The 14,466-nt window shown below is 36.3% G+C and overlaps 1 protein-coding gene across 3 annotated transcripts in view; it reads left to right on the top strand.

Annotated features, from left to right (window-relative positions):
* PPFIA2 (PTPRF interacting protein alpha 2) overlaps nt 1-14,466 on the top strand; it is a 487,632-nt gene that overhangs the window by 351,540 nt on the left and 121,626 nt on the right. For all 3 annotated transcript variants that reach the window (XM_042992818.1, XM_042992819.1, XM_042992817.1), the window contains one exon: nt 12,047-12,268. In XM_042992818.1, the coding sequence (XP_042848752.1) occupies nt 12,047-12,268 (222 nt within the window). The remainder of the gene's footprint in view (nt 1-12,046; nt 12,269-14,466) is intronic.

Genomic DNA, 14,466 nt, shown 5'->3' with positions numbered 1-14,466 from the left:
TGCAATAAATATAGGGGTGCATATATCTTTTTGGATTAGTGTTTTTATTTTCTTTGGGTAAATACCCAGTAGTAGAATTTGTGAATTACATGGTAATTCTATTTTTAACTTTTTGAGAAACCTCCATACTGTTTTCCACAGTAGCTGTACCAATTCATGCTCTCACCAATAGTGTGTGAGGGTTCCTTCTCCACTTTCTCACCAACACTTGTTCTGTCTTGTGTTTTTCAGTTTAGCCATTCTGACACATGTAAGGTGATATCTCATTGTGGTTTTGAGTTGCATTTCTCTGATGATTAGTGATGTTGAGCATGTTTTCATGTGTCTGTTGACCATCTGTGTGTCTTCTTTGGAAACATGTCTGTTCAGATCCTCTGCCCATTTTTTTAATTGGATGGTTTGTATTTTTAATGTTGAGTTATATAAGTTCTTTAAATATTTTGGATATTAACCCCTTATCTGATATGTCTTTTGCAAATATCTTCTCCCATTCAGTAGGTTGCCTTTTTGTTTGATTTATGGTTTCCTTCGCTGTGCAAAAGCCTTTTAGTTTGATGTAGTCCCAATACTTTAATTTTGCTTTTGTTTCCCTTGTCTGAAGTATTTCTACAGCCAATACCAAAGAAATTCCTGCCTATGTTTTCTTCTAGGAGCCTTATGTGTATCACATTTAGAGTGGAATTCACTTTGTATTTTTATTCAACCCTCCCAAAGTTTCTAATGTGTGGTCGTGGTTGAGAATAACTGATATGGAGTACAGATATTATGTCTGCTTTATTCTAGGTTCTAGATTTGTAAGGTTTATAAATAGATGGTTTACATATGATTAAACAGATTTAAAGAGTCAATGTGGAATTGGAAATAATAGCTGTGGATTCTGTGCTGGAGAATTTCAGAACAAAGACAAAATGTGTGTACATATAGGAGAAGATTTGAAATCTGAGTTCAGGTCTGATTTCTGGGAGCTAAAAAGCAGTATGGAAATTAACAGAAACAGTCTAGGCTGACACAAAATGCCCAGAATCATAGCTGTGAAGCATTTGGACTCCTCAGTGCTTAAATACTTTTTGGTCCTTGTGAATTTTGTTAATTGTTTAGTTGCTTGATTTGGTTTACTCTTTTTTCCTATATTATGTTACACTCAGGTAGGAATCCTCATATTCTGAGCCCCCAACCTACTGTCTGGCATATGGTAAAGGCTAAACAGAGTTTTAGTGATTGAATGAATGGATAAATGAAATAACAAGTAGAGATTGAATAAATTCATAAATAAAAGAGTAAAGAAACAAAAGTAAGCAGAGAGAGTGAGAAAGTGAGAGAATGAAAGAAAGAAAAAGAAGAGAGAGAGGAGAAAAGAAAAAAAATTCCTAGAAATATGACACTGGAATACCTATGCTCATGTTTGAACCTCATCACTTTTTAGTAGTGTGACTGTAAGCAAAATACCTGTGTTCCTTGCTTCAGTTTCCTTTTCTGTATACAATAGTTCCTTATAGGGTTTAGGCACGTCATGCTCTGTAACAGTGCCTAACACATCGTCAGAACTTAACAAATATTAGTGAAGTAGAATAATTATTAGAAACCCATGCATAGAGCCAGACATCTTATGAATATGTCAGGATAAGTAAGTACTCAGTAAATTATAGCTATTATTATTAGTTGTCATTATTCTAATGAAAGATACAATCCTATTGAGGATTTGGAGGCAAATCCAAATTTGCAGATTTAAAGTAAAATGAAGAGTATAATGGTCTCTTGGAATGAAAGGAAATATTTACTGGGACATCAGATTGGCTGAAGTCTTCCAAAGTCCCTCCTTGAGTCAATGCTTGGTCTAGGATTTACTCATAGACTTCACAAAGAGACTTCACTAACAGCCCATGGAATCCCTGATTGATTCAGTCTTTTTTCTGTTATATACATTTTTTTTCACCCCAACATTGCTGACTCACTTAGGAAATTTCCAATGAACTGGTTCTAGGTTTTTTTTCTCTATTATTTTTGTGCTTATGAATGCTTTTCCTCTAGATTTGTGTTATTTCATTGTTTTTGGCTCTATATTTCAATAATACTATAGTTTTCTTCTCACAGAGTGAAATATATCTTATAAGACTTTGCCACTTTATAGATTCTCCCCAATCCACCACAGAATTATTAGAAATAGATTGCTTATGTTAATGATTGAAAATCTTAGTATATTTTTCTGACCAAACAATAATTTATTTCTAACCATAATATTCATAGATCTATTTTCAAAAATGGAATGGAAGGGCTTGGTGTGACCCCTTCAATGCTAAGTCTTACGTGTATCTGTGCCTTTAACATCTGGATTTAACTGATAGTAAAATAAATTCCTACTTTCTACTCTTTGGCCCCACCTTTTTTATTTTCTCTAGAGAGATTAATAAACCATGAGAAATAAAATGCATAAGAGAAAGAGATTTACTTGAAATTAGGAGAGAGTCATTAGGAGAGAATCAAGGACTTATGCATTAGGCATGAAAAACATTAGAAAAGAGGTGTCAAAATGTGCAAATCACGTGTGGAAATATGTTCATAATAAGATTAAATTATCAGCTGCCATGGCGACTACAGTTAAGAGTACTATATTACATATTTGAAAGTTGCTAAGAGTAGATCTTAACTGTTGTCACTACAGAAAAGAAATGGTAACTACATGAGATGATGGATGTGTGTTAGCTAACCTTATTGTGATCATTTCATGACATTTACATGTAATGATTATCATGTTGTACATCTTAAAGTTACAAAGTGTTACATATCAAGTATATCTCAGTAAATCTGAGGAAAAGGTATCAGCTCTCAAAAATAATGGCTTCTTGGTGTAGGCAGAGGTCAAACAAGTATTTCGTTCTGCATAGTCAGTGTCCATCCACCTCAGAGATCTTATAAAGGGGCACCTGGGTGGCTCAGTTGGTTAACTGTATGACTCTTGATTTTGGCTCAGGTCATGATCTCATGGTCGTGAGATTGTGTCCTGTGTCAGACTCTGCTCTGAGCATGGGACCTGCTTAAGATTCTCTTTCTCTTTCCCTGTTCCCCTTCCCCACTTGCTTGCACTCTTATTCTCTCTCTCTCTTAAAAAACAAAAAACAAAAAACAAAAAAAAACTGTCCAAGGGGAACTTAATTATTGTTATACTAATATAGCACTTTAAATGCTCTCTGTTCTGTACATTCAACAGGCATTATTTTACCATTTAAAAGAAATGTGAAAATTATATTCACTATTATGTTTCCTAAACTACTATTCTTTAGTGGGGTAGAGGAGCACTATGTAGTCACTAAAATATGCTCAAAATAAGGAACAACCATTAAACCAAGATAAAATGCAGAATGAAAATGGGCAATTAGTAATTTAACAAGACAACCGGGGTTTTTTTTAACATGTTATACTATTTTTTAACTCAATATTAAAGCCAGAAGTAGGAAGGAAAACATATTAATGGTGAAGTCATTTTGTTGAAGATTATCAAATACAAAGAGAGACATATTTCTAGTATTTACCTGATAGACAATGGACGAACATGTTTATATTTCTGGCTTTATCTCAGGATTAACTTTAGAAGCACTATGGCCATGACATGGTAGGACATCTGGGGCTTCAGCTTCATTCGCTTCATTTGGTCTTAGATGTAGGCTGTATATTTCTACCATATCATTTACTTTAATGTACATTTATAATGTTTCTTTAGTTTATTTCAGATTTTTCTACCATAAAGATAATTCTCCTGCTTTAAAACAGGAGAAAAATAAGTTCTCTTTCCTATTTGCTTATATTTTTAAGTTTGTGTATTTAGTTTGAGAGAGAGACAGAGAGAGTGAGCAAGGGAGAGGCAGAGAGACAGGGAAGGAAAGAATTCCAAGCAGGCTCTGCGCTGTCAGTGTGGAGCCCAATGCAGGGCTCAATTTCACCAACTGCAAGATCACGACCTCTAGCTGAAACCAAGAGTCAGACGCTTAACCAACTGAGCCACCCAGGTGCCCCTGTATTTGCGTTTTATGAAAATATTTTTTCGTCAACTTTGCACAATGATGGCTGAAAATATTGTCTCCGTATTTTATTTTTCTTTGAATCCTTACTGCTTTTCCTAAAACTCATCTTACTTATTACCAGAAATTTTCTTTCACTCATTCATGCATTCATTCATTCATTTAACAAATATATTTTTGTGGAAGGTGCTGTTTTACTCACTAGAGACACAAGTAATCAAAACATTTATTCAGTCAACCAAATTCTATCTCATTACCATCACATGCCAGGCATCATTCTATGCGCTTGTGATACACAAAAAAGAAAACATATAAAGGCTCTTTTCCTGGCTGGAGCTTACGATCTAGCAAGTTGGAAGAGGTTAACAGACAATAAACAATAAATACAAATAAGTAAGTCATTTAGTATGTTAGAAGCTGATATTGAAGAAAAGAAAAAGTAGATAAACACACACATACACACACACACACACACACACACACACACACACACACACACACAAAATCAGGAGTCCTGAGGAGATGTGGAAGTAAGGGCAGTTTTCTGTTTTAAATAAGGTGGTCAGGATCGGCTTCATTGAAGTGGTTGAGGTTGTTAGCCACTTGGAACACTAAGGAAGAACATTTCAGTCAGAAGGACAATTTAGGGTCACCTGGGTGGCTCAGTCAGTTGGGCACCCAACTTTGCTCAGGTCATGATCTCGTGGTTTGTGAGTTCGAGCCCCACATCAGGTTCTGTGCTGACAACTCGGAGTCTGGAGCCTGCTTTGGAATCTGTGTCTCCCTCTCTCTCTGCCCCTCACCCGCTCATGCTCTGACTCTCTCTCTCTCAAAAATAAATAAACATTAAAAACAAAATTTTTTTAAAAAAGGACAATCTAAAGGCAAGGCTGCAATGTGGGAGAGTAATGGACTTATTAGAGGAGCAGTGAGGTTGCCAGTGTGGCTGAATTGAGAGAGCCAGTGGGAAAATAGTAGGAGAGAGGTCAGGGAGGCTGTGGCATGGAGGGAAGGACAGTGGAGTAGGGAGTCAGGGGCGGTGGTTATTGCTTATTACAAGATTTTTGCTTTTGTACTGGGTAGGATGGAAAACCACTGGAGTGTTTTGAGCAGAGGAGTGACTTGATCTGACTACCATGTAACAAGATTACCATGGACCACTCTGACTGTTTTAAAAAATAGGAGTAAGAGGATAAGGTTAGAAACAAAGAGACCAGTTAGAAGGTTATTATAGTAATTCAGGTGGGAGTAGATGACCCAGACATCATGTGTTGAACAGGAAAATCCAGCTACAAATCCCAGGTGAGGATTGGTGTGGAGGATGGCAAAGATTGTAACAATACCAACTGCCAGAAGTAGGAGCCCACAGACCTTGGCCTACTACATCTTCTAAGGGTTCAGAGTCATCAAAGAGGATTGAACACACAAGGTGTTCCTTGACACATAAAGAGGTCATAGAAATGGGTCTAATTCAAATATGTCACAGGGTAAAGCAGACAAATTTTTTCTAAAAGACTGTCACTCCTCTGCTCAGTACCTTCCTATGGGGCCCATCTAACCCAGAGTAAAAGTCAGTGTCTTACAATGAACTCAGGAACCCCTGGCATCTCAAGAATCAACATCATCTACCCATGTATGCTCACTCCCATCATCTTGCTATAGCCTATCCCATTCTAGCTATACTGGTCCCCCTTGAAAATCCTAAACCCACTTGTGTCTCCCAGTCTTTGATTTTTCTATTTCCTCTGCCAGATAAATACATGATGTGCTCTTATTCTGGATTTGGGCTCAGTGTTTTCTTTGCATCATCAATTCCTCTAGTATAAGCTTAATCCAAATACTGCATGTTATATCTTATTCTAAAAATTTTTCGTTGTTTATCTGAAATTTAAATATAACTGGACATCCTGTATTTTATCCATCAACTCTAGCCATGAGGGGAGGGAAAGAGAAAGTGAAAGGGAAAGAGAAAGTTACTGGTAGTTAAGGCTTTAAATAGGTTACCAGGTCATGAAGAGAGATGAACAGTTTGACAGCAGGTTTTCACGTGTTATTTCCCTCTTCAAAAACCTTTGATGACTCTCTGTCATTCTATTTAGTACTCAAAGTGCATTGTATTTCATACAAAAAGCTAAAGCCATCTTAATCTATGGCAGCCTTTTTTCCCAGTCTCTTGCACTCGTCTACAGCACTCGTGTCTGGCTCTCCACACAGTACAACCTGTAATTGCCCTGCAGAAACTACCTCCCTGCCTGTGCTCATGCTTTACCTTTCTGAAATAAATACCCTCCTTATTTTACTTTAAATGTAATTACTCATCTTTAAAGATCAAAGTCAAAGAGTATCACAAATAGTATCGTCTCTCTGGTCCCATGTCATAAATATTTAGGATGTTTATCATGAAACTTTATGATAACATTCATTGTCATACTTAATAATTGCTTATTTATGTGCTATTCCTCTGCTTGACGAGACTTTCCTTGATGTCAGGAATGTATCAGCACATTTAACAAAATCCCAACACCTAGTTCTTTCTTCCTGGTACAACGTTTAAGAGAAAAACATTGAAACTCTTCATAACCTTGTGTTAGGAAATAATTTCTTGATACAACACCAAAGTGCAAGGTATAAAGGGGAAAATGATAAATTGGACTTCATTAAAATTAAAAACACTTGCATTTCAAACGGCACTGTCAAAGTGAAAAGATAATCTATAGACTGAGAAGAACTATTTGGAAATCATATAACTGATAAAGGAATTGTATATATATATATATATGTGTGTGTGTGTGTGTGTGTGTGTGTGTGTGTGTGTGTGTGTGTACACACACACACACCTATATATAAATAATTATTGTAACTCATTAATAAAAAGACAAATAACTCAATTAGTAAATGAGTAAAAAATTTGAATAGACAGAGAAAATACATAACTGACAATAAAGACGTGAAAAGAGGCTCCATATCATTAGCCATTAGGAAGTGCAAATCAAAATCAAAATCAAATCAAGTCAAATCAAATGCAAATCAAAATGCAAATCAAAATCACAAGGAGATACCACTTCAATCACACTAGAGTAGCTGTAATAAAAAGGCAGGCAATAACAAGGTTTGGTGAGAATGTGATAAATTGGAAGTCACATGGTTGCCAGTGGGAATGTAAAGTGGTGCAGCCATTTTGGGAAATAGTACTTCAAAATGTTAATGTAGAATTTCCATGTGATTCAGCTATTCTACTCCTAGGAATCTATCCACAAGAATATAAAACACATGTCCGCACAAAGACTTGTACACAGATGTTTATAACAGCATTATTTACATTAGCCCAAAGGTGAAAACAATCTAAATGTCTATTACCACATGAATATATAAATAACATGTAGTATATCCACATGATGGAATACTATTCAGCAATCAAAAAAAATCTGATACTACAACATGAATGAAATTCAAACACATTTTGTTCAGCGAATAAAGCCAGTCACAAAAGACTATCTATTCTGATTCAGTTTATGTGAAAAGTACCAAATAGGCAGATTTACAGTGGCAGCAGTAGATAAATCGTGCCTAGGGCTGGAGGTGGGGTCAGCTGCAAATGATTGCTAATGGACAAGAGGTTTCTATTTGGGGTGACGAAATGTTCTCAAATTAGATTCTGTTGATAGTACAACTCTTTAAGTATATTAGACACCATTGACATTTATGCTGTAAATGGGAAAATTTTATGGTTATAAATTCTATCTCAATAAAGCTGTTTAAAAGAACCACTGGATTTTCTTTTAATTCAATAATAGGTCATTTCAGTTAAAGTGCCACAATTTATTTTAAAGATAAGTCTACAAATCACTGTTAAATGATTTCGAACAAAAGTTATGTATTCTTTTTCTAAGATATAAATCACAGTTTTTAAATGAACTTTTACCATGAAATTATGAGAAAATATATTAACCTCACCATAAAATATATTTAAGGTGATTTGAATACATGAAATGTTACATATTTTTTAAAAACTAAAAGATTTAAGGGGCACCTGGGTGGCTCAGTCGGTTAAGTGTCCGACTTTAGCTCAGGTCATGATCTCACAGTTCATGAGTTCGAGCCCTGCGTCAGGCTCTGTGCTGACAGCTCAGAGCCTGGAGCCTGCTTTGGATTCTGTTTCCCTCTCTCTGCCCCTCCCCCACTCACACTCTGTCTCTCTCTCTCTCTCTCTCTCAAAAATAAATAAAACATTAAAAATTTTTTTTAAAAAAAATAAAAGATTTAAAAACACTTCAGAAAAAAATTGAGAGTTCAGAAATTTTCCATGGATAGTCCCAAATTTCAAAGTAGTGTAAAGACCTTATGTTATACATCTGTTACTAAAGGAATTAAAAAGGTTAGCATTTTAAGTGGTTTTTTTAGTTGCCTGATTACTGTTTATACTTAATTAAAATTTTCTTACCTTGAGCCCGTTCAAAATATGCAATTTTTAAACAAGATTTTAATGGACTTCAGGTGCACAGAATTGGACTAATCATTTTTCTAATTAGAAAATTAACATGATTCCGTTGACTTAACAAATATTTACTGAATGCATATGTGTGTGTGTATGAATACACACTACATTCTTGGTACTTGTCTATACCATATACCATGCATAATTTGTATCTGTTGATCTTTATATTCTGAGTAAAGGCAATATGGTAAAGGGTAGATGAACTTAACTGGGAATTAAAAGTTCTGCAATTTAGGGGTGCCTGGGTGGCTCAGTCTGTTGAGCATCTGACTCTTGATTTTGGCTCAGGTCATGATCTCACGGATCATGGGATCAAGTCCAGAGTCAGGCTCTGCGCTGACAGCACAGAGCCTAATTGGGAGTCTCTCTCTCCTCTGTCTCTACCCCTCCCCCATGCATGCTCTAATTCTCCCTCTCTCTCTCTCAAAATAAATAAACTTGAAAAGAAAAGTTCTGCATTTTAATTCAAATCAGCTCTGTGTGATTACGTGAGTCTCAGTTCTCCCAAGTTCTTTAGGGTTCCAGAAACCTAAGTGCATTCTCTCCAGTAACATAAAACATTTTTCAAAGCAAAAATTTGTTTTCTAGTGATTTGTGTAGCTTCTAAAAAATTGCCTTTTTTTTTAGTTGACTAAAGAAAGTCCTCAATGTGAGGAAGTAGAAGTTCTATTAAAGCTTAAGATCACTTAGTTACCTGTAAGTAGTATACAGAGTTCAAAGATATTTCCTATTATGAAAAAAACCCTGTAATATCATACCTCAGTTATACCAAATTTGGGCATAACTGACTGGCAATTGGCTCTAGCCTTCTTCCCTAAACCAGTTCTCAGTTGTTGCCTAATGACTATAAACTGGCTTATCTCAGCTTCATGTACACATAGTTGTGTCCTGTATAAGGGTCACCATCAATGTGTTTGCATTTTGTATTCATAAAAACTGTCTAGAAAGTTGGTTTTTCATTAGCTTCCCAGTACCTCTTCACTGTGTGTGGCATTGCACACCTCAGGGATCTTTGGAAAGACCCTGACGGACTCTGATCCCTCAGCAAGCAGCCATCTCAGCAGTCGGGGAAATAGAGTTGCTGGATCTCAGCAGCATCTCTGACATTCCTACATATTTGTAAAATCTCTTACTTCTTTTACTAGATTATCAGATGTTCAGTATCTGCAATTTAAGAGTTCAGTAATACCTTCAAGGTATTAGGTCTGTAGATCTGGCATCTTTAGATACCATTTTAAGATTAACTCCATCTTTTCTGCTATTTTAATTTAGATTTTCCAGGCTGCTTCTTCATGTGTTAGTTCCTGGACTTAGTCAACACCCCTTGCCATTGGTCTGTGCTCCCTGTTTGCTCTCTATTTTCTCTTTCTCACTGCTTTTGTGGTGCTTTCTGTTCTCCCTCTTTTCTCCAACAGTCAGTGCTGCTCTAATGTGTCATTTGCATCCCTCAAAGTTCTGAGCTCTGCAAAACTGCACAATGCAAAACACAGGGCTTGTGGCAGAAGAGGGGTTTGTGTCACAACTTTATCAATGGCATAAAACAAAGAGATAGAAAACCAATGAAAATTGTAGCACCGTTTTACACGTTAAATAGTCAAGAATTGCATAAATACTGTAAATATGACTCTTGGACTTGAAGAAGACCTGAATTTTGCTTGCAGAAATGGATGTCAGATGGGTTTGGGGGTTTGTGCATTACTGTGAAGTGATAGAAAGTGGGGTATCTGAAATCAGACAGAAAATTGTAACACGATGGGGGTGGTGTGACTCAAAGCCTGAGATACACTGAGGCGATGTTAGATGTCTGAGGAGCGTGCACGAGTTCATTTTGTGTGTTCCTACACAGCTCAGTTCAGCTGGGTATGGGATTCTGTGTTTAACCAGTGATTCTCAGGAATGAAGTCGCGCATAAGAAAACACAAAATTTAGAGCACAGCATAATATATAGAACCGCCGGATCATTATGCCGTGCACCTGAAACTGATGGAACATTGTAGGTCAGCTCGACTTCAATATATTGAAAAAAGGAAAACGCAAAATTTATGTAACATTCAAATAGTTTCTTCATGTGTCTATTGTATTAACACAGATTCGTGTTTTCCAAACAAGCACTGTAGTAAAATTAACGGTACTTTCTTTGCTTTTTCTCATTTTCTCATTCTTTTTTCATGTTTATCTTTTTTGATTTGGGTTTTAATTTGGGAAAATTTAATTTGCCCTTTTAATCTGGGCATCTGTTATTTGCATTTATGTTAAGGCAAAGTGCATCATCATTTTCTTATTTCAGCCTGGCTGTGCCCTTTTTCTTTTAGTGCTATTTCTCCAGTTGTGGCCCTGTCTCCACCACAGAACTTCTCCAGTACAGTTGGGCTGTAGGACATGCTTCTGAAGACATGGGTCACCCTGGTTTCTAAGCAGCAAGGGGAGAAATCGGTCTCAAAGTATTTAATCCTTTTAAGCCTCCTTCCTGTGGGTTGTATGCATTCATGACTTTTATGTTCTTAACAATATAGAAATCAAGGCTTTTTTTATGCTATACCTTTATTCTAGCTAGGTCACATTCACGCCAGGAATAACCTTCGTTAAAAGAAAAATGTGTGTAAAGTTCTTTCTCTGAGAGTCATTGAAAATGAAACTTGCAAATGCACCAGGATCTTGAATAAAAATAGAAAATATGGAGCACCTCAGTGGCTCAGTTAGTTAAGCACCCGACTCTTGATTTCGACTCAGGTCATGATCTCATGGTCCTGAGATCGAGCCCCATGTTGGGCTCTGTGCTGGGAAGAGAGCTTGTTTAAGATTCTTTCTCCAATTTGACAATAAATTTCATATATTGAAAAAAAAAAGATTCTTTCTCTCCCAGGATGCCTGAGTGGCTCAGTCAGGAGCATCCAGCTCCTGAGTTTGGCTTGGATCATAATTTCACATTTCATGATATCAAGCCCCATGTCAGGCTCTGTGCTGAAAACACAGGGCCTACTTGGGATTCTCTCTCTCCCTTTCTCATCTTCTCTCCCTCTCTCTCTGCCCCTCCCTTGCTCTCTGTCTCTCAAAATAAAAAACTTTAAAAAAATTTGCTCTTCCCCTCTGTGCCCCCCCCCGCTTGCATGATATCCCTCTCAAAAATAAATAAATAAATAAATAAATAAATAAATAAATAAATAAAAAATATTACACAGTTTCTGTGCTCCTTATCATTTAATAATATGCTGCTTATATAAATATTGTTTACAATAAACTTTGGATATAACTGACAAAATAATAACTGCCATTTGTTAAATGTTTGGGATACACGAGTGTTTCATGCTAAGTTGCATCTGTTCAAATGCATCTGTTAACCTGTTTGAAAATTACTGATCTACCTTTATATTTTAATGTCCATTAAGACTTTTCTCAAAAACTTAGTTTTTTTTCAAAACTAGTTAGGGTTCTTATTTCTCAGTGTGAAAGCTCCATCAGTTTCATTTCTTTAAGTTCATGGATTTTAAATTAAAGATGAAGAGAATCCTAAGTGCCATTTCTTGTTCTTTTCCTGCAGCGTTTGTCCAACGGTTCTATAGACTCAACTGATGAAACTAGCCAAATAGTCGAACTACAAGAATTGCTTGAAAAGCAAAACTATGAAATGGCTCAAATGAAGGAACGTTTAGCAGCACTCTCTTCCCGAGTGGGAGAGGTGGAACAGGAAGCAGAGACAGCAAGAAAGGATCTCATTAAAACAGAAGAAATGAACACTAAATATCAAAGGGACATTAGGGAGGTAAGTGATTCATAACGCTTTCAGGCTTTGCTTTCTGAATGCTGCTTCTGAGATGCTTTTTGCAAATCTCCCCTAATGGCATATAATCTTTACATCTATTCAGAAAGCCAAAATTTGGGATGCATGATATTAGTTATGAAACATGTCTGCTAAGACAAAAATAGTTTATTTACTTATCGACCCTTTAAATATGTACGGAATTTCATATCAAGTCTCAGGTACAGTAAAAACTTTCTATAGTTTTTAATGAATTTTTAAAAAATTTAAGCTGCTAATTTTAAATAGCTTTAGATGTGGGTATGAATAATGAAATTGCTACACTCTTAGCAAATGGGAATACTCAAAATCATTACTTTAAATTTTCCCCCTCTTATTTTGGTGTTGTGTCTGTGAATGTGAATATATATTTGGGAATGTGTGCACCTTTCTTTCTCCATGTATTCGGTTCTTCTTAGATGTAACATCACTTCATCTGTTTAATAGAGTACTTGAAAGTTACTGCAAAAAATACGAGTTTTTTTTGTAACACTGCCTAATCATCTTACCAACTAAGGTGAAATGTTTAGAACCTTTCACTTTCTCATTCTATTCAATTAAAAAGAAAATTATTCATAATTGTTAAAAAATTTATTTGGTGACCTTTCACCTTTTGTCATTTTTACATATTTGTTTAAATTACATATTTTATCTTATTTACATTTTTGTATATAATTAACTAATTGTTATTGGAGTTGACTCCACTCCATGTATTCAATTATTTTTTTCCCATTCCCTGTTGAGCCCATTTTACTTACTTTTGCCTCCAACATGCCCTTCTTTGATAAGAACTGATTGCTGACCTCCATGTTGTTGAACCCAGCACTGGATCCAATCATTACTCCCTAAAGTACGTCTTCAGTTGGGTCATAGCACCCTATATGCTTCTGATTTTCATCCGTCTTTACTTCCTGCCCTTATTTCGGGCTTCTTTATTTGCTCAGTGTCTCCCTAGACTTGTAGTGCCTTCCCTTCTCAATCTACTTTCACTTCCTTGCTAAGTTCATGCAGTCTCACGGCTCCAAAAAACACCTACAGCCTTATGACTCCCAGTTTATATCTCCAGCTTATCCTGTGTCCCGTTTCCCAGTTGCCTGTAAAATTAACATATTCTCAAAATTAACACATTCAAGAGTGTTTTCCTGTTATTCTCCCACCCCCAAGGAACCAGAGTTTCTTGTCTTCTTACACAGCCCACCTGTCCTCAATTATTGTTCAGAACAGAAGCCTTGGAGCTGTCCTTGGTACCTGTTTCACTCACACACTGCATATGATTCAGCCAACTTCAAAACTTATCAATAATGTGACCTCTTCTCACAATCTTTATGGCTCTTCCTTATTCCACACAACCACCATCTCTCTCTCTGAATTATTATAGTACTCTTGTGACTAGTCTTCCTTCCTCTGGGTTTTACTCGCTTCAGTCTATACTCAACATAGCAACCTGAGTGACCTGTTACAATGTTAAGTCAGCTCAAGTTACCATTCTGCTTCAATGGCTACCTGTCCTACTTACAGGAAAATCCAAGTCCTTACAGTGGACTACGAGCCGTGTACAATCTCCACTACCACCTTTCTGACTTCTGGGAACTCATCTCTTGCTGTTTCATTTTAGTCCACTCTGTTCAGTTAAGATGGATGGCCTCTTAAACTAGCCAGACCTATTCTGTTGGGTTTTCTTTTCCCTCTTCCTTTTGCTCAAATGTTTTCTTCTCAGTGAAGTGTTCCCTAACCTTGTTATTTGCACATGTACACTCTTCCTCTTCTTTCATTTTCTTTGTTTTATCTCACAGTATTTACTACCATCTGACACAATATATACTTTATCAATTTACCTGTTTGTCATATACCTCCCTCTCCCCTATACATAAAGATTCGTAATGGCTGGGAGTTTTGTTTTGTTGTGTTTTGTTCACTTCTCTATTCTAATCACCAACACAACTATTGAGCTTATAATAGGCATTCAAGAAAACTTTGTTGAAAGAATGGATATTTATAGGTGTTTGATGTAAATGTCAAAAGGCATGGATGAGATTAGAATGCGGGTTAGAACAATACCTACTATCTCAGAAAAAATGTAGATGACCCATGAAGTGGCAGGTTGCTCTGCTACCATGCAAATGATGATACTGTGCTCTCTACTTCTTTATATGAATTGATCG

The sequence above is a fragment of the Panthera tigris genome, chromosome B4 (genome assembly GCF_018350195.1).
Source record: "Panthera tigris isolate Pti1 chromosome B4, P.tigris_Pti1_mat1.1, whole genome shotgun sequence".
Classification (NCBI taxonomy): Eukaryota; Metazoa; Chordata; class Mammalia; order Carnivora; family Felidae; genus Panthera; species Panthera tigris.
The sequence above is the reverse complement of the archived record's forward strand: the minus strand, read 5'-3'. Positions and strand labels throughout refer to the sequence as shown.